Source organism: Phascolarctos cinereus, unplaced genomic scaffold (genome assembly GCF_003287225.1).
Source record: "Phascolarctos cinereus isolate Bilbo 61053 unplaced genomic scaffold, phaCin_HiC Scaffold_5;HRSCAF=322, whole genome shotgun sequence".
NCBI classification, from domain to species: Eukaryota; Metazoa; Chordata; class Mammalia; order Diprotodontia; family Phascolarctidae; genus Phascolarctos; species Phascolarctos cinereus.
In genome coordinates this window covers 246026975-246047476 of record NW_027555958.1, presented here as the reverse complement: position 1 = coordinate 246047476, position 20502 = coordinate 246026975, and the positions used below count along the sequence as shown (strand labels likewise).

General features: G+C 42.0%; 1 protein-coding gene across 2 annotated transcripts; it reads right to left on the bottom strand.

Annotated features, from left to right (window-relative positions):
* Positions 1-12882: 12882 nt before the first annotated feature.
* LOC110199338 (DLA class II histocompatibility antigen, DR-1 beta chain) lies at positions 12883-18712 on the bottom strand. 2 transcript variants are annotated; one of them, XM_020974138.2, is made up of 6 exons: positions 18519-18712; positions 15563-15832; positions 14863-15138; positions 14156-14266; positions 13739-13762; positions 12883-13237 (listed from the first exon to the last, which is right to left on the bottom strand). In XM_020974138.2, exons 1-6 carry the CDS (start codon positions 18616-18618, stop codon positions 13224-13226), a joined length of 795 nt encoding a protein of 264 aa, XP_020829797.1. In that variant the 5' UTR covers positions 18619-18712; the 3' UTR covers positions 12883-13223. The 2 variants fall into 2 exon arrangements, with proteins under 2 accessions (XP_020829797.1, XP_020829796.1); XM_020974137.2 differs by lacking the exon at positions 18519-18712 and having other exon boundaries at positions 15563-16148.
* Positions 18713-20502: the final 1790 nt, after the last annotated feature.

Genomic DNA, 20502 nt, shown 5'->3' with positions numbered 1-20502 from the left:
GCTAAATGCTTTCTTTTTTGTTAAACATATTGTTTTTCAATGAACAAAATCTCTTTCTTCCTGCTGGTTTTGTTTATATTATAAAAATATTAGTGATTGGTATTTTATATCATGCAATTTTGCTGAAGCTATTTTTAAAATTTTCATTTTAATTTATTTTTAATTTATTTTCATTTTTAGGCAATTGGGGTTAAGTGACTTGCCCAGGGTCACACAGCTAGTAAGTGTCAAGTGTTGGGTCTGAGGCTAGATTTGAACTCATGTCCTCCTGACTTCAGGACACCACATCTGCTACTGCCTTAAGTTGTTTGTTTTTTTTATAATTAACTTTAGTTGACTTTCCAGGCTTCACTAAGAAAACCATTTTATCATCTGTAAAAATGGTAATAACAATAGTAACAGGTAACATTTATTCTGCATTTACTATGTACCAGGCACTGTGCTAAGCATTTTACACTTGCTATCTCATTTAATCCTCACGAAAACCCTGGGAAGTAGGTGATTACTCTCATTTTACAGTTGAGGAAACTGAAGCAAACAGAGGTTAAGTGACTTGCTGGTAAGTATCTGATGTCAGATTTTAATTCAGGTCTTTCTGACTCCAAGACTGGCACTGTATTCAGTGCACCACCTAGTTGCCTGATAATTTTGACTGTGCTACTGCCTGCCTTCCTTCCTTCCTTCCTTCCTTCCTTCCTTCCTTCCTTCCTTCCTTCCTTCCTTCTTTCCTTCCTTCCTTCCTCCCTTTCTTAATTTCTTTCTTGATTTCTTTCTTTCCTGTCTTCTTTCTTTCTCAATTTCTTCACTTCTCTCTCCCCCTTTTTTATATAGCTAGAATTTTTAGCATTGCACCAAATATTTCTGGTGATAATAGACCTTCTTACTTTAGCCCTGATCTTATTGGAAAAAGCTTTAATTTTTCCTCATTGCATATAATATTAGCTCTTGGTTTTGGTAGACATTACTTATTATATTAAGAAAATACTAATTCATTCATATATTTCCAGTGTTTTTAAGAAAAATGAGTGCTGCATCTTATTTATTTATTTTTAGGCAATTGGGGTTAAGCGACTTGCCCAGGGTCACACAGCTAGTACGTGCCAAGTGTTTGGTCTGAGGCCAGATTTGAACTCAGGTCCTCCTGAGTTCAGGACCAGTGCCCAATCCACTGCACCACCTAGCTGTCCCTAAGTGCTGCATCTTATCAAAAAATTTTCTTTCTCTGTTGATATAATCACATGATTTTATTATATGTGTGGTTCTTGTTACTAATGTGATATATCATGTTAATTGTTTCCCTGATAGTGAATAAACTTTGTATTTCTGATGTAACCCTCCTTTCAAGCCCAGAGCATTTACATAAGATTCTCCTCCTTGGAAGAGAGAATAATTTCTTGATGTCGAGTGCTTGTGAGAGGGGCATTGTTGGTACAGGTACATTAGAGAGAAAAGACACTTTTCATTCCTAATTCAAGAATAGACATACGCAGTTCCACATAATCTCCACAGAGTGGTCATTTAAAAAGACAAGATTGATTATTTCTCATCATTTCAGACAACTCCAAAAGTGCCAAGAGCTTTACTATTAACACTACTTTTTGAGATCAGTGCCCCCAAAGCATAAACGTGATATTCAGTCTGCCACACTGTGGAGAAAGAGAGAGAGAAAGAGAGAGAGGGGAACAGAGAGAGAAAGAGAGAGAAAAGACTTTGGAAGTCAATCTGCAGAGGAATGGTAGCTCTATCACATGTTCCTGATTTCGTGATTGTCTCCCTAGAGACTTTGGAGAATTTCCCTTGGGTGAAATTGAAATTTCTTTGTCTTGGTTGAAGAGATCTTGCTACCTTCTAATGAGATCATTTAGTCTCTGTATTTTCTCTTATATTCTACTCTGTATAATTTCTCCAATTTGTTTTTTTTTACTTGTTTGCACAAATGTTTTATTCATCATTCACTAATTGTGGTCTTTCATGTAACCAGCATATGGTGAAAAGGATCCAAGCCTGAAGATGCAAGATTGGTTTTTGTCATTGCCCTTTAATAGACAGCATCCCAAACAGTGGGGGATGGTAAGAGAGGAGGCATCTCTGGTAGTGGCAGCTGTTTCCAGATGGGTTCTGGAATATCTTGGGATTGTGAGGTGGAGAAGGTGAGATGATTAAAAATGTTTTCATTTCAAAGTTTCTACTAGCTTTGATATTTTTATCAGGAATGCCTGAAAGTACTTTATTCTATTAATCATCATGTCCCAAACTATACTCAGTTTTGTAGGATAAGCTATCCTTAGCTGCAAACTTTTGCCTTTTGCATTTTAGAATGAGATACTCAGATTTTCTGTCCTTTATTATAGTTGCTGCTTAGGGAGAGGGAGGGAAGAAGCATTTATTAAGTATCTCTGATGTGTCAGGCACTGTGCTAAGCACTTTACAAATATTATCTCATTTGATTTTCACAACAACCCTGGGAGGTAGGTGCTATCAGGATTTTCATTTTACAATTGAGGAAACCAAGGCAGACACTGGCTAAGTGACTTTCCCAGGGTCATATGACTAATATATGTCTGAGGACAAATTTTAATTCAGCTCTTCTTGATTCCAGGCCTGGAACTCTTTTTGTATCCCCAGTGCTTAGTATAGTAGGGGCATAGTCAATGTTTATTGACTGACTGACCCTTTACTAAATGCCTATTGTATGCCAGGCACTGTCCTTGCCAATAGGGATACCTGTGTATAATGAGATGAGACAGCAAAATAGGAGACAGGTCTGAGCTTACATTTTAATGGGGAAGATAATATGAATTAAGGGAGATATGACAAGGGGTATTTTAGTCTGGGAAGGATGAGGGGCAAAGAAGGGATCATGAGACAGATGTTTTGCTTTATGCTATCCCTGAAGAACATGCTGAGACATCACATAGCAGAAATGGCAAATAGAGAACAAAATGGAGTTGGTTGTGTAAATTCTTTTTTCCTTGAATTTCATGTATTTATTTATTCATTTTTAGTTTTTGACATTCACTTCTATAAGACTTTGAATTTCAATTGTGTAGATTCTTAAGAGGCCACTTTTCACTCTTTAAAAAAATGCTGTTTCAACACAAGGTGTGAATTTTGTAGTGAAAAGGCCAGTAGGAAGGAAACCTCTCCCTTGTGTAGCTTCTAAGGGAAAAGAAGCACATAATTATAAGCACTCTCATTGGCTACAAGCTCCTTGAAAGCAGATATGTTTGGGTCCTCTGAACTCTGGAGCAGTGCTTTAAAAATAGGGATAGAATCTCAAGTTATGATTTCTTTGATATAGGGAACTCCTAGATTAGAAAACTTGGTGATTTAGAGTGTTGTCTATCAAAGGTGTCAAACACAACCTATGCGCTTGCAACTGGATCCAAATTGAAATGTAATTGTTGAAGTTTAGAAGTTTAAGAGTGCTGGGACCCCAAAATCACGATATGTGGGTCCTGCCAGAATAAATTCAACCCAAGCCTTCTTTCAGTCAAAAACAAGATTTATTAAAGATCTGCTGTATCAGCCAGACTCTTAAGGAATCTAAACATTTGTGAAGCTCATATTGAGAAGTGGGTCTGAGAGGCTCAGCCATTGGCTACATTTTAAGAATCTGAGCTTTTGTATTGATTAATGCAAGCAGGCCAGATTTTAAGACTCACAGCCCTTGGTTAGATTCTTAAAGAATCTGAGTCATTGGCCAGATTTTAAGAATCTGAGCCCATTAATGAAGGCCAGATGATCTTATACACAGAAAGACTTGGGAGAAATTTAGGAGTGGCCAGGTAGTTTGGGGTGACTGGAGGGGCTGAGGAGGATCTGGACGGGAGTGGCCAGTAAGCTGGGGTAACTGTGAGGTAACAGAACCCAGGAACCTGAACCACATGGCCAAGAGAGAATGGAACCTAGTTAGGATTAAGGGTAGGAAGTGGGGAGGCATAGGGAGGTAAAACAATGGGGGTCTAGGCTAGGTTAAGGGTAACAGAGAATTGAGAGATTGGGCATAGCTGATAATGAAAGGCCAGTTGATAGGATTATAGTCTCAGGCAAACTCCAGAGATTTGGCCACATGGAAATGTCCAGGGCTTTTCCTTTTTGGGGTCCAGATCCCAAAGACATGGTCTTTTCCTTTTAGGGATTCAGATCTCATCCCTATCACAATTAAAACATAAGTAACATTACATTTAATCAATTAAATCAATATGCCAAACGTGATCCTTACATATCAATTAGTGGTCTGTTTCTGCTTGAGTTTCACACCACTGGCCTAGAGCACTAAAAGTTTAAGTGACTTGAATCACACATCCAGTATATGGTAAGGACTTGAATCCAGGCCTATCCACTATGACTAACTCTGTAGGCTCACTGACTTTCATATTATATGCCTTCAACATAATACTAAATAAATGTCTACTGAATAAATGAATGATGATTGCCTGGGGAGGGGAAGGGAGAGGCACAAAATGATAGTTTGAAGTATTAGTTTCCCTTGGTAACTGATGATGTTTCAGAATTTTGGTAGTTGATTGGTCAGCACAGTACTACTAGGAATTGAGCTTGGAAAGTCCCTGCTGACTTCAGTGCAGGAAATAGGAATAAACACCAATCCAGCCTTTTAGGGAGGGTTCAGGGATAGGAACTGAGCTTCCAAGAACCCACACTACGAGCCACTGTCGTGGCCTTCTGTTTCCTCCTCCCATGAGAGAATGGCCACCAATTTCCCTGTGACAGTAATATAGTCACCTGATAAATGGCTCTGTTCCCTAAAGAGGTAGACAGAGGCAACATGGTATAGTATAAAGAAAACGAAATGACATCAGGAAGGTGATGTTTTGACTTGCAAGTGAATTGGATTTAAGTGAGGCAGAGCTGTGGAAAGCCATCAGTCTCACTATGTTCTCCAGAGTCATATGGGAAGAAAAGAAATACTATTTCATCAAATATTCAGTCTGCTCTCAAGCCTTGGGCAAAAGGGAGTAACACCATTCCTTTAGCTCCCAGCAACTGTCCCCTCTGAACTGCTTCTGGTTATGAGACAACTCCAAACTGAGGCCAAACCCAATGAAAATCTGATTCATTCCTCAATGCTTAACAATCTCCTCCACACCTTCTCCATCTCAAATTCTGAACCCCCCACTGTCATCATTCAAACACCATCCTCAGTCCCCCACTGACTGACACCTTATTACCACTTCCCTCAGTCAGGGATGCACTGGAGCCAGCTCTTATGAGATCATGAAAGGCAATTGCTAAATTTTCAATGTGAGCATTAACCCCTTTGGAAATCAGAATTCTCTTAATTAGGGGCTGATTTGTTTTGTTGGTTGTTAGACTTAAGAAAGTGATGTAGAAAATGTTGATAAGGCAGTTTTAACTTAAAAGTATATGTCAAACATTTACCAGCACATCTCAGCCCAGTTCCCTGAACTTCTCAGTCTAAAAGTAACCCACTGTGTTCTCTGGAATACCTGTCCCATAGGTAACAAATTTGCTTTCACCTGAAATCTTTTCCTTTCCCACTCCTTCCATCTTCTGGCTGTTAGTGAAACCTGGCTCCCACCTGATAACGCAGCCTCCATGACCTCCCTTTCTAGGACTGGCTGCACTTACTCATCACCTTAAGTCACTGGTTAAAATGGAAGAGTTAGAATATTCCTTTCTCCCCATTGTTACTTGTAGGTTCTCCATGTACCACTATCCTCTCAACCTTTGAGGTTCACTCAATACCTAATCAAAATTCTGTAGCTCTTGTCTTCCAACCTCTAGGACATGCTCCTTTTGTCCTCAGCGAGTTCAGTGCTTGGCTCAGTCTTTCTCTCCTCAACTCCTGCTCTTACAAGGCGGAGACTTCAACATACATATTGCTATTCCTTCAAGTACCCTTACCCACAGTTATTCACCATACTAATTTCACTTAGCCTACTCCTCCACCCACCCTAGCCACACAGAAAGATGGTTCTGATCTTGCAAGTGATTATTAATTCCAACCCATCTTCTCCAGCAGAGTACCTTCTCTCTCATCTCCATTCTCACACATATCTTCAATCTCTCTGTCTACTCTCTGTATCCTCATGACCTACAAACATGCTCATGTATCCTCCAACTTCAAAAAAACCTTTTTTGATCTATCCATCATTGTTACCTATGGTTCTGTATCTCTCCTCCCTTTTTGGGACTAAACTCATTGAGAAAACTATCTACATAGGAACCTTTACTTCCTTTTCTTTTATTCTCTTCTTGACTCTCTACAATCTGGCTTTTGACCTCATCATTCAACCAAAACTGCCCTCTCCAAAGTTACCTCCAATTATCTCTTAGTTTCCAAATCTAATGCTCTTTTCTCAATCTTCATCCTTCTTGATCTCTGCAGCCTCTGACACTGTCAATCACCCTCTTCTTGATATTTTCTTCTCTCCAGGTTTTCATGACACCACTACTGACTGGTTCACCTCTTACATATCCAACCACCACCCCCCTTTTTTTTACATTAGTTCTTTATCCAAATCATGACTGCTTACAGTAGTTATCTGAGAGAGCTCTGTCCTGGGCCCTCCTCTCTTTTTTCCTTTATATTATGTGACTTGGTGATGGAATCAGCTCCCATGGATTTAATTACCATCTCTATGCTGACACTTCTCCAATCTACTTATCTTGCCTCAAACTCTCTGCTGACCTCTAATCTCGAATCTCCAACTGACTTTTGAACATCTCAAGCTGGATATTCAATAGACATCTAAAACTCCATACGTCCAAAACTGAACTCGATATCTTTTCTCCTAAATGTTTCCCAATTCCTCTCTTCCCTATTACTGTGGAGGGCTATACCATTCTCCTAGTCCCTCAGGCTTGCAATGTAGGTGTTATTTTTTAATCACTATAAATGGAGGTTCATGATCTCTAGCAGCAGAAAGACAGACACATAGAACCCAATATCCCCATACAGGAAAATGATAAATGTTGAAGATGTGGGAAAATTGGAACACTGATGCATTGTTGGTGGAGTTGTGAAATGATCCAACCATTTTGGAGAGCAATTAGGAACAATGCTGTCAAAGGGCTGTCAAAATGTGCATACCCTCTTTGACCCAGCAATAACACTTCCAGGTCTGTATCCCAAAGAGATCATACAAATAGAAAAACGATCCGCATGTACAAAAATATTTATAGCAGCTCTTTTAGTGGTGGCAAAGAATTGGAAATTGAGAGGACACCCATCTCTTAGAGAATGGCTGAACAACTTGTGGTATATGAATGCAATGGAATACTGTTGTTCTATGAGAAATGATGAGCAGGCAGACTTCAGAAAAACCTGGAAAGCAGTACGGTCAGATGATGAGTGAAGTGAGCAGAACCACAGTAACAGCCATATTGCATGATGACTAATATTGATAGATTTAACCCTTCCCAGAAATACAAGGATCTAAGACATCTCCAAAGGCCTCATGAGGGAAAATGCTATCCACATCCAAAAGAAAGAACTATGGAGTTTGAATGCAGATTGAAGCACAGTATTTGCTATTTTTTTCTTCTGTTCTGTTTTGTTTCCTCTTTCTGGTGGTCCCTCCTACTGGTTCTAATTCTTACTTACAACATCACCAATGTGAAAGTATGTTTAATAAGAATGTATATGTATAGCCTATATCAGATTGTGTGCTGTCTTGGGGAGGGGGGTTGTGGGGAGGGAGGGAGAGAATTTGGAACTTAAAATTTGAAAAAAAAATAATTTAAAAATTATTTTTACACATAATTGGGAAAAAATAAAATATCAAAATAAGACCAAAGGCAGGATATATTTTATGGTGGGGTCATCTGGTATAGAAGCGAGCAGAGCTGCCAATGAATACCTGCTTATCATAATGAAGTTTAAACATGTTTGGAAGTTTGCATGCAAAACAACATAAATCATGTTTTCTGAAAGTCATAATCTTGTCTTTCTAAAACAAAACATTTATCTTTAATGTATCTGATTACGTTCAATTGCCATGTCAGTTAGAAAACAGTATAAAGACCAGAGAGACTAGCTGTTCCAATTTCCCCATAAGATGTCTTGACCAACATATCCTGTGTAGTGCTTGGAACTTTGACAAAAGCCTTGGCAGGCATGCCCTCTCACCCCAGAACCTGTTGTCATTGGAGACCAGCTGCCAATCTGGGACTTCTTAAAGCCAGCCTTTTCCATTATTAGCAGGATCAGGTTGTATGCCTGCCTTCCTAAACCTCCTTCATGAATGAATCTTTGGCTCTTGCCAATAATTTATACTTAATTTCAGAATCATATTAGAAGCAAGCCCATGACCTCAGCAGGTCTAGAGCTACTGTGTTCCTGTGTCAGTTCTGACTATACCTTTGGAGGAGCCTCTGGAACAAGTACAATCTTTCTTGGAGAAGTTGGTAGCCATCCTTGAGATGAGTGGTCAAGCCTTGGCAGGGCTTACCAGGTGACATGGGCCTTAAAGGAGTTGTTTAGTTGTGCAATTAGGAGTCTTTATGTGGTGATCATTTATTTCATGTGAATGAAACCATTTCATGTCCTGCATCAGATCAACATTATACATTGAATACTTTATGCTTTTTTGGGGGGACCCTTGACTTATGCAAAATGTAAGTTTGAAGTGGTTTTCACTTGGCCTTCATAATGGAGCTTAAAGCCAGTGCAGTAAAGACCCTGACCCCTTCTTTTGAGGCTGCACTGTTCCAGGACTATACCCAGTACCTGAGGCAGCCCAGAGTGGAGGGGCCTCTTCCTGGGAAAGGGGATCCCTAGGCCTCTGCCCAGCTTAGGTCTGTTTTTACTTCATCATGTTGTTTTCCTAGATAAATTAGAAGTTTCTTCAGGGCAGGCATTGCTTGATTTTTTTGTCTTTTTATCTCCAGCAACTAGAACAGCACATGGAACACAGCAGGTATTTAATAAATGCTTTTTGATTAATTTATGGTGTGGTTCTGTGAAAATCTGCATCTTTCCAGAACAGCTGAAAATAATGGGGGCATAGGCTGCCCAGGACTGAATAAAACACTTACTGTGGTGACTTTCCTGAATGCTTTGCAATAATAAGTTCTTCAATATTTTGCTGAAATTGAAGGAATTAGAATAGGGAATGAGGAAACAAAACCATCACTCTGTAGATGATATGGTGGTATACTTAGAGAATCCTAGAGAATCAAGTAAAAAATTACTTGAAATAATAAACAAATTCAGCAAAGTTGCAGGACAGAAAATACACCCATATAAACCATTGACATTTCTATATATTACTAACAAGGCCCAGCAGCAAGAGATAGAAAGATAAATTCTATTTAAAATAAATGCAGACAATATAAATTATTTAGGAGTCTGCCTGCCAAGACAAACCCAGGAACTATATGAACAGAATTACAAAACACTTTTCACACAAATAAATTTAGATTTAAATAACTGGAAAATTATCAGTTGCTCATGGGTAGGCTGAGCTAATATGATAAAAATGCCATTTCTACTTAATTAATTTACTTATTCAATGCCATAACAATCAAACTACCAAAATCATTTATAGAGCTAGAAAAAGTAATAACAAAATTCATCTGGAAAAAAAAAGGTCAAGAATATGAAAGGAATTAATGAAAAAAAAATACAAAGGAGGGTGGCCTAGTTGTACCAGATCTAATACTATATTATACAGCAGCAATCATCAAAACTATCTGGTACTGGCTAAGAAATAGAGTGGAGAATCAGTGGAATAGGTTAGGTCCGTAAGACACAGCAGCCAATAATTACAGTAACCTATTGTTTCATAACCCCAAAGACTCCAGCTGCTGGGGTAAGAACTCACTCTTTGACAGAAACTTACGGGAAAACTGGAAAACAGTATGACAGAAACTAGGCACAGACTGACATCTTATACTATATACCAAGTTAATGGCATGATTTAGACATAAAGGGGCAAGAAATAGTTTACTTGTCAGATCTATGGAGAAGGGAAGAATTTATGAACAAACAAGAGATAGAGAACATTATGAAATATAAAATGGATAGTTTTGATGACATTAAATTGAAAAGGCTTGGATTACATTAAATAAAAAGCCTATGCAGCCAAGATGAGATGGAAAGCAGAAAGCTAGGAAATAATTTTTACTGACAGTGTATCAGATAAAAGCCTCATTCCTAAAATATACAGAGAACTGATTCAAATTTATAAGAATAAAAGTCATTCCCAAAATGACCATTGAGAAATGGTCATAGGATATGAATAGGCAGTTTTTAGATGAAGAAATCAAAGCTACGTAAACGCATATTAAGAAGTGCTCTAAATCATGATTGAGTAGAGAAATGCAAATTAAAACAACTCTGAGGTACCATTTCACATCTATCCATTTGGCTAATGACACAAAAGGAAAATGATAAATGTGGGAGAAGAAATGTGGGGAAATTGGAACACTAATGCATTGTTGGTGGAGTTGTGAACTGATTCAACCATTCTGGAACTATGCCCAAAGGGCTCTAAAGCTGTGCATACTCTTTGATCCAGGAATACCATTACTAGGTTTGTATCCAAAAGAGATCATAAAAAATGGAAAAAGACACACATGTACATGTTTTCCAGTCACCTACATAGCAGAATTGGAAATTGAGGGCATGCCCCTCAATTGGGAAATGGCTGAACGCTATTGTGCTATAAGAAATGATGAACAGGCAGATTTCAGAAAAACCTGAAAAGACTTACAATGAAATCATGCTGAGTGAAATGAGCAGAACCAGGAGAACATCGTACACAGTAACAGCAACATTGTGTGATGATCATCTTTGATGGACTTGGCTCTTCTCAGTAATACATGATGTAAGACAATTCCAAAACACTCATGATGGAAAATGCTCTCCACATCCAGAGAAAGAACCATGGAGTCTGAATGCAGATCAAAGCATACTACTTTCATTTTTTGTTGTATTTTCTTTCTTGTGGTTTTCCCTTTTTGTTCTGATTCTTCTTCCACAAGATGACTAATGTGTTTAATGTGCTTGTACATGTAACCTATATCAGACTGTTTGCTGTTTTGGGGAGAGGGGACGAGAGAAAACGAAGGAGAAAAAATCTGGAAAAAATCTTATAAAAGTGAATGTTGAAAACTATCTTTATATGTAACTGGATATAAAAATACTAGTAAGTGAGGAATAAAAAGAAAAAAACCCAAAAAAGTAATCATTTTGCTAAAATGAATTCATTTCCATAACTATCAATAAGGCATTAACTTTTCAAGGAGAAAAAATTTGGGGCCTAAGGGCCAGTCCTAGGGAAAATGTACAACTTATTACTTGTCTTTAACTCAAACTGCATTGTTCAGTCACCTTTAGTAGGAGATTTCCATGCTTAATTAAGGTTAATTTAATATGGGTTAAAATGAGAAATCTTTAGTGGTTTCCAGTCACCTACTATATACAAATTAAATTGCTAACTCTTGGCAGTCAAGGCCTCTAATATGCAGTCCCAATATATGTGTACCTTGATCATATACCACTTCTCAAAATTCTGTCTTCTAAGCAAACTGGAAAACTTTTAAATCCCTCATTCTTATCCACATGGAAGGCATACTGCTCTTCTGCTTCGAATAGGTGTCACCTTCCTTTCTCTCTGCTCCCAACCATCCAACTCCAACATATTCCCAATTCTATCTCTCTCTTCCTTCAAAAATTCACCTCAGGTGCCTCTTCCTTCATGAAGTTTGCCCCAGTCTCCCAGGTAAAAGTATCCCTTCCAGAAGGCAAAGACCAGCATTGTCCATAAGAAAATCTCTAAGACAGGCCTGCACAACATATGGCCCATGGATTTTGGGTGGCCCATGAAAAATGTAGAAGATGTAAAAGAAAGTTAACATGTAACAAGTGCTTTGTCCATGCCCTGAATAACCCACCTTCCACTAGTCAATTTAGTGCCGATCATGTAACTTGGTGGTAGATTGCCACTGTACTCTCTCCTGTTTATCACATGATCTATGGCAACCAGCATCTTAGCCTGTCTCTACTCTGAGAGAAGTGATTTCATGATGAATAAAAATCTTAAGTAGTAAGTGTAATTAATTGACATTAATTGAAATTTCTCTTTTTAAAAACACGGTTTATTTGCAAAATAGTTTAATCACTAATTATACTTTCACTTTGAAAATGAGCCACTAAAAATCTATCTGCCGCCCAAAGGAATTTAGCCTATTTTAATTTAGGCCCTTGCCAATGTCAATGTGTGCAGGTTTGCTCTAGGACCTTCCTAAGCTGGGTCTTAACAGTTGGTGCTTACTGTTGACTGGGTTTGAACTAATTCTGTCAGTAGGGCAAAAAGCCTCAGCTGAGAGAAAGGAGAACTAAGTAGGGAGGAAAAAGACAGAAATTGAGCTAACTGGTCAGAGAGAGGTGACTCATTGGTTTTACACATGAAATCCTTTCAGTACTAGAATACATGAGGAGTCTGGAAACCTGGACCTGCAAACAGAGACTGAAAAGGGATGGTGAACAACCCTCAGGAGAAAGAAACATTGTAGATTAACTTGGGTTTACTCAGCCCTCCCACTAAGCTCTCCCCATTTATGGCATCCTCTCAATTCCACAGAATAACAAGGGGAATATGGACAGACATAATAAGGGGCTCCTTTCTCAAAAATCCTTTCATTCAACTAAGAATTCTTAAGCACTGACTGTATACAAAGTACTAGGCTTGCAACCACATAGGATAGGAGGGCCAAAACATGGGCAGCTGCAGCTTATAACACTTGAGGTAGACCAGGTCTCAGTCTCAGGCTCCTTTTGTCAGATGCCTCTTTCCTTCCCCTTGCACAGAGCAGGGCCCCTTCCTAGCCCCTCCTCCTTATTTTTTTAAAATATGACTCCTCCAGCAGTCCCAGGGGCACAATGAATGATACAGATGACACATTATTTATTTAGGAAGAATACAGAGAAAAGACTGGGATTAATGCAGAAAGGGTAGCAGTGTAACAAAGAAGGAGTCTGTATGGGAACAGCAGAAGCAGACTTCCTTCTCCCTGAGGCCCTGAACCAAGAGAGGGTAGATAACATCCAGAACAGAAGGGGGAAACTACAGGGTCTGTTGGGAGATGGAGGATGGCAAATGGCCTCCAGGCACAGGAGAAAGCTGGCTCCAGGACAATGACTCAGCTGCTCCTCCCTCCTGGATGACTAGGGATCCTGGCCAGGAAAGCAGGGATGGAAGGCACTGTCTTGGAAGGATGCAATCCAAAGGTCACCTCAGCAGGCCTGCAGGGGGGAAGACAGTCATTACAGGCTGCAGACTCTTCCAGCAACAGCTCTACTTCTCCAAGTGGAGGGGAAGCCTGATGATCCTTGGGAGGTAGAGTCCCCATTAACCCTTCCTGTGCCCTCAAATCACTACTCAAAGAGATTTTCCCATTTTTCTTATCAAAACATAGATTTTTCCCTCTTCTCCTGCCCCCTGGAACCCTGAGAGTGTCTCTGAAAACTCTGATCTCAAAGGGAAGGGATACTGCCTGAAGCAGGACTTCTGCTGAATCATGGGATATTTGGAGAATAGTCCTGGAAACTTCTTGTAGCAATAGGGTGAAGTATCACTGATTGTACCACTCCCTCTCCCATCCTAAGGAGCTGTTGATGCCCCAATTAGGGAACAAAAGAGCCTAGTAAGGGAGCGACAAAACGAAAGTTATGCTCATTCTTTCAGTCTGTGAGCTCAGGGATGGAGAATTATGATCCTTGGCCACAAAGGGAAAGGGATATTACCTGTAGGCTGAGGCCCAGTGCGTCCTGAGGAGGCAGGGGAAAAATGAGAAAGAACAATACAAGGTCACAGTCAAATCGTTATAGTGGGGAGGATTTCTACCCTAGAGTTGGGAAGCTCATCCACCACCCCAACATGAGGCATCCTAAACTTTTACCCCATTATGTCTGAGGAATTCTACTCACAACAAAAGGGGAGGGGAAGTTCAGGGGCTGTAAAAGCCTGAGGGGTCTTCTCTCTTTGTCAGACTCAGCATTTGGCTCTCACTCTATCCCTCAATCACAGAATCCTTCTATTCCACATTGTCTCTCACCCCCCGGATTTGCATCTGACCTCCTGGATAAGTTCCCTCTACAGGATAAGGGGCAGGAGCTGGGGCCAAAGCCAGAGCCCCATGGCCTCCCCGACATGCTCCTTACCTTTCTGGTTCTTGAGGTGGATGAACAGTCCTACACCTAGCAATATCAGCCCCAGGACAAAGCCTCCAATTCCACTCAGCAATTTGCTCTGGGCAGAGTCAGACTGTGCTCCTGCAGAGAACATGCCTTGGGGTCATCACTTATCAGTCCTCTCCATCCCACCCTCTACCAGTGATTTAAAACTGCAGAGTCCAGCCTGGTTTGGGGGGGCACTAAGAAATTGACAGGTGAGGGGGGGCAGAAGGCTGGATTCCCGCTCCAACTCCACTGAGTGAGAAATGGAAAGAAAAAGGCCAAGGGAGGTCAGGGTTGGGGGCAGGGAGAATGACTGCTTTTCTGAGGACATTTCCCATTTCTTGATCTCAGAGACATATAAAGAGTGAATTCCCAGAGGTAAAGATGATCCATCTCCTAGGGTATGGGACAGTCAAGGGAATTTGGATCCCCAGGAGAGAATGGACTAAGATTCTGCAAGTTCTTCCTGTTGAGTAATGTGTTTACAGAAAGCAGCAGGATTCTGTGGATGCTAGCTTGATGCTGCAGCCAGGAAGCTATGCTGGGACAGGGAGTAGGATGCATATGATCCAGGGCATAGGAAGGGGGTCTGTGGGAACATTCACTGAAGGACCTCCAGAGCTATGGAACTCCCTGTCCTGGGGTTTAAGGAGAGGGCAGGCTGGGGACAGAATAAGGGAGTTGGCTCTCACTCCATTCCACACTGATGGGGCTCTGCAGGCTGGCATGCTCCACACTGCAGGTGTAGATGTCTCTGCTCTGGGGAATCATTTCCAACATGACTAGGATCTGGTAGGTCCAGTCTCCATGTTGTATCACACCCGTGGACACAACCCCAGCTGTCTCCTCCTGCCCATTCTTGAGCCAGGTGACCTTGATCTTGCTTGGATAGAAGCCAGTGACAGAGCAGACCAGCAGGTGCTGCAGGGCCTCTGTCTTGGAGGGGGAGATGGTCACTCTGGGCTGGACTTCGGGGTGAGAGAGACAAAGTGTGAGGAGACAGAGAAGCTTCTTTCCCCTACAAACAGTCCCTTCCTTCTGGTGAGGGTCCCCCTGGCTGTCAGGCCCTGAAGGCCTCCCCCAGAGGTGCCCAGCACAGGCTCAGAGATGCTCTCCCTTGTCGGGGTGGGGGTAGGGTCAGACCCTCCAGGCTCCCATAGTGCCCATGGGAGACTGTCTGGGTCCGCACAGGGTCCCCTCAGCCCTGGCTTTGACAGCAGCCCCTTGGCGGGGGATGGGGGTGGTGTGGGGTTGGGGGTTCCTGTCCGGGGTCGGGGCGAGGGTCCAGCTCCTCTGGGTCAGCTCAGGACACCCGTTCAGGTCTGGGGTCAGGGTTCCACCTTCCCTCGGTCCTGGCCCGGAAGTCAGGGGGTGAGGGTCGGGGCCACTCACCTCTTCTGTCCACCGTGAAGGGCTTATCTATCTCGTAGTTGTGTCGGCACACCGTGTCCACAATGGCTCGTTGTTCCTCCAGGATTTCCTTCTGACTGTTCCAGTACTTAGCATCGGGCCGCCCCAGCTCCGTCACAGCCACGAACTCCCCCACGTCGCTGTCGAAGTGAGCGTATTCCTCATCATTGTAGATATATCTACACACATGCCGCACCAGCTGCGTGCCGTTGGTGAAGTAACAGTAAGCCTTGAACTGAAGCACGAAATCCTCTGCGGACAGACCCGCCGCCCCAGTGACTGGGCGAGGACCGCCTGCCTTCATCGCCTCTCTGGTCACCTGCATGGCCTCCCTCTCTGAGCCCTTTGCTCCCAGCTCCCTCTCCCTCCTCAGAGGCCGGGGGAGGGGTCGCTGGTTCGGCCCATCCTGGGACAGTGAGGCCACGCTCCTGCCCCTCCCCTCCCCTCCCCCCCTCTGCCATGGAAGTTTGGGAGCCATCCTCGGGTCTGGAGGCTCAGAGGGGAAGCTATCTCCCTACGAAGATGACCCCGGAAACATGTAATAGCTTGTGGCTTCCTACTTCCGGCCCCACCCAAACACACACACACACACACACACACACACACACACACACACACACACACACACACTCTCTCTCTCTCTCTCTCTCTCTCTCTCTCTCTTCACATACACACATACTCAAATTACACATTCACACATATTCACTCACACACCGACACACACAGGTACAGACATTCACATAGACACGACCCTTACATACACAATTACACATATTAACTCATACACACAGTCACTGCAAGTGGAGAAGGTCGGAATGGGAAGTGAGGGGAGCCACAGAAAGTTCTGTCTTAGAGGCACAGACACAGCTAGGGCAAGAGAAGAGGCTGCGCTCCTTCCTCCTTCTGGGAAATCCCCTCATGATCCTCCTCCTACCTGCTCCCTCTCCTGCCCAGAGCTGCCGCTACCAGGCTTTCAAGACTTCATTCTCTTCCAAGGCTTTCCTCCTGCCTGAACTAAGCCCCCTGCCCCTAGAAAAAACCCCTACCCCTGTAATCTAAGTAACCTGCCCCTATTTCCCAGTACAGCTGCACAGGTCAGCAAACCTCCTTCACACAGACACAATTGTCCTACCCCAACTGTTTCTGTTCTACTTGAAAAAATCCCTACTTATCAACCCAACATCAAGTTCACTTGGTCCAATCCCACACTTTTACACAGGAAGGAAGTGAGGAACAGCCTGTTGAAATGACTTACCCAGGGACACTAGGCTAGTAAGTATCACAGCTGGAGGTGCAACACAAGTCTTCTGACTCCAGACTCAGTTATCTTTTCCAAAAGCCACTTTGCTTAATAACTTACAGTCAATATCCCACATTCGCAGAAAAATAAAGGGTTTAGTCAAGAAAAATAAGCTAAGTTCAAGGAATGTCATGGTCCATGAGCAACTAGTGTAATCTGAGGCAGGGAAGAAAGAAGTCTAGTGCTGAAGAAAAGGTGCTTTCAACTCAAAGTGACATCATTAAGCCCCTACTATGTGCAAAACATTTTAAAGCCCTGGATATACAAAAATACCCAGCAGAACCTGTTCATTTCATCATTACAGCCCAAAATGGGGAGAAAGATATCTAGATAACAATAACACAAAAAGAGAGAGAAAGAGAAAGAGAGAGAGAGAGAGAGAGAGAGAGAAGAGAGAGAGAGAGAGAGAGAGAGAGAGAGAGAGAGAGAAGGGAGTCAGTGAAAGAAGAGGAAGTGACAAATTGGTAAGACAAATTTGAGGAAGATCACTCCATTTGCCTAGAAGTTGAGATTTTGGGGATGGAGTACACTGGGGCAGAAATATTTGGAAAAATAATCCAAGATTGACTGGAAACCAGGAATCTTGGAGAAATTCCCTAGTGCTAACATGCTATGTTCCAGGGCCCTGAACAGGTCTTTTCCTTCCTCCCTGCGCCCCAGTTTCTTCTCAAAGTCCCCCCATCTCACTTAGATTTGAGCTATGTCAGTCCCCTGTCACCAGACAGAACAGTTAAGGTAAGGAACTGAGACACAAATTGACAGGAAGAGAACTGGGCAAGGGGATCTTCACACTCATCTTTGGCCTCCCCTAACCTGGTAGTATCAGGATACTCCAGGTATAAGGACAATGAGTATAGAATGATTCCCCAGTAGGTAAATTCAAAAGACCATTATAAGAGGGAATCTGAAGAAAAAGCAAACACTATAACCTGTAGAGATCAAGGAAGTTTTCATGGAGGATGAGGCGCTTGAGTTGTTCCTTGAAGGAAGTCAAGGCTCAGAAGCAGAGATGAGGAGGAAGTACATTCTAAGGATGAGGAGCAGCTTATGCAAATACTTGGAGCAGAGAGATGAGAGTTAAATTTTGGGAAAAGCTGAGTGAATAGTTCAAGTGGAATGAGAAGTGTTCAAAGGAGAGTAAAATGAACTGAGAGTTGGGTTGGGCTTTAAATGTCAGGCTGAGGAATTGGGAATTGATCCTAGAGACAAAGAGAAGAGACAGATGCTTTGTGAGAAGACTGGGAATATTTAACATTGATGTGAACAATGGATTGAGGAAAGAAATTCTCAGAACAGGGCTGACCTGAGCATTGAGAAACCCGCAGAGGATGTAGTGCAGGTGAGAGATGAATTTTCTCAAGGGAACCTCCTCAGTCCTCAAACAGTCCCCTCAGTCCCACTACTTTGCTCATGGCCACAGAAACATACATTGATGCCAGAGTAGCCTGAGGATGGCCTTGGTGTCTTTGGAACTCTGACACAGCTCTCCCTGCTCCACCATCTACCCCAAATGATCACCCGGTTTTTTTCTGGGGAAGGAGCTCTACTCAGTTTAACCAGTGGCAGAAATTTACCACCCTCTTCTTGGGAGACCAAGAACACCATGGAAGACCCAGGGAGCAGTATCACTGCACTTACCTGGGATCTCCCTGGCCCAAGAAGAAGGTAGACTCAACACCATCGATGTCATTAACAGACCAATCTTCCCGCAGCCAGCAGAGATCCAAACATCAACCATGTTAGAGATGAGCAGGAGTCCAGGGAACAAGCAAACAGCAGGATGGATGGTCTCTAGTCAATCAACAGGACTTAGCACCTCACTTGTTGGAGAAAAAGCCCTGGCTGGTATCTTTAAGTCTCCTAACATTGAAAAGTGACTAAAAGAGGAACCAATAAGCTTTAAAGGCTGAGATGTGTCATCTGTCTCCAGGCAGCAAGTTGCTGTGAAGGGCCGGCTAGGACACTTTTCTTGGCAGAAGAAATAAGTAGGCTAGATGCAAACTTTTATAGCCTCTGAAATGAACTTGCTTCTTCACTTGTCCCTTGCTTTGCTCATATCTTCAGCCTCTCCTCTTTTGTGTTTAAAAGGCATCCCATTAGAATGTGCATTCATTGAGAGCATAAATGTATCTTCAGCCCTTAACACAATTCTTTGCACATAGTAAGAGGTTACTTAAGTTCTTTACTCATTCTTTAAAAAATATGCAGATTTATAATGTTTTACATTCACTTAATGCTTTCAGATTACAAAGTGCTTGTCTTATAGTAATATCACAACAATTCAATAGTAGTAGGAGAATTTTAGCATAGGTATTCCACATATAGCAGATGAGACATTGGTTCAACATTCAGGAGTCACAGATCTTTTTGAATTCTCAACTGTCTGGGATTTCCCTTCTTGACTATCCACCTGTATGAATTTAATCTGTCAGCCTGTGTCCATGATATACATTTGTTTTTTTTTTTTTAGGGAACTGGGGTTAAATGACTTGCCTAGGCTTACACAGCTAGTAAGCATCAAGTGTTTGTTCTGAGGCCGGATTTGAACTCAGGTCCTCCTGACTTCAGGGTCAGTGCTCCATCCACTCTGCCACCTAACTGCCCCTGGTTCATTTTTGAAAACACCAGTCTAGGTGTGACTGGCCATAATCCTAGACAACATACTTTAATAATATACAATTATTTGAATAATATTTGAATAATACATAACAATATTTGAATAATATATAAAATACAATACACCATAGACCTCAGCTCTCTCCTGCAAGAAAGAGGCTGACTCAATGTTGCACCTCCAGCAGATGGTAGCAGAGGGCAGCAGATAGGCTAAATAGCAGAAGAATAACGAAGGAGAACAGTGCTTTACATCCTTAAAGGATATTTTCATCTCTGAGGCATCACAGCTGTGAACTGCTTCTGCATTATGTCTGCTGTGCTGAATGTGTCTCCTGCACATATGCCCCTTCTTATATGCTGTGGTCACATGTGTCCCTTATATGGATGTCTCTCCGTGGATTTCCCTCCATGGATGTTCCCTAGTCACACTTATCTCTTGCATGCACTCTTCCGTACTGAAAATGTAACTGGGCCCTTGTGAAGATGAGACTATTTCCTTGTCATTTAATTGGATGTTCTTTTAGATTAAATGTCTTTTGCTTTAAGTTAATAAAAAGCATTTGTGTGTGTGTGTAAAAACTGGATTTGAATCAGAGGATGTGTGTTCCTATCCCAACATTGTCATTCCAACATTTGTCATCTTTGCAAGTCATTCCATCCCTCTGGGACTCAGTTTCTGCTACTTGAAAATGAGATCCTTCTAATTAAATGATCTTTTATCTCTTAATCTGTTATTCTGATGAACTCCCTCTGGTTAGCCCAGCAAAAGCAAATATATTGATAGGGGCTTGTGACCAGTTGTTTCAAGTGGATGCGGACACACAGAATTCCTAAAGGCTCATGTGGGAGGGTTGATCCAGCTGGTACATATCCTTCCTTCCTTCCTTCAGTTTTTCCTTCTTCCCCTCCTTCTTTTCTCCATTGCTTCCTTCTTCCTTCCTTCCTTTCTTCCTTTGACACTGTTGGCCTTAGGATCTAGAAAGCTGGAGTTCAAATCTCATCCCTG

Coding starts and splice junctions, on each gene's coding strand:
- LOC110199338 (XM_020974137.2), bottom strand. CDS start 16,058: ATGGCTCCCAAACTTCCATGGCAGAGGGGGGGAGGGGAGGGGAGGGGC. Junction 15,139..15,562: donor CTTCACGGTGGACAGAAGAG/GTGAGTGGCCCC, acceptor CTCACCCCGAAG/TCCAGCCCAGAGTGACCATC. Junction 13,763..14,155: donor CCACCTCAAGAACCAGAAAG/GTAAGGAGCATG, acceptor CTGCCTCCTCAG/GACGCACTGGGCCTCAGCCT.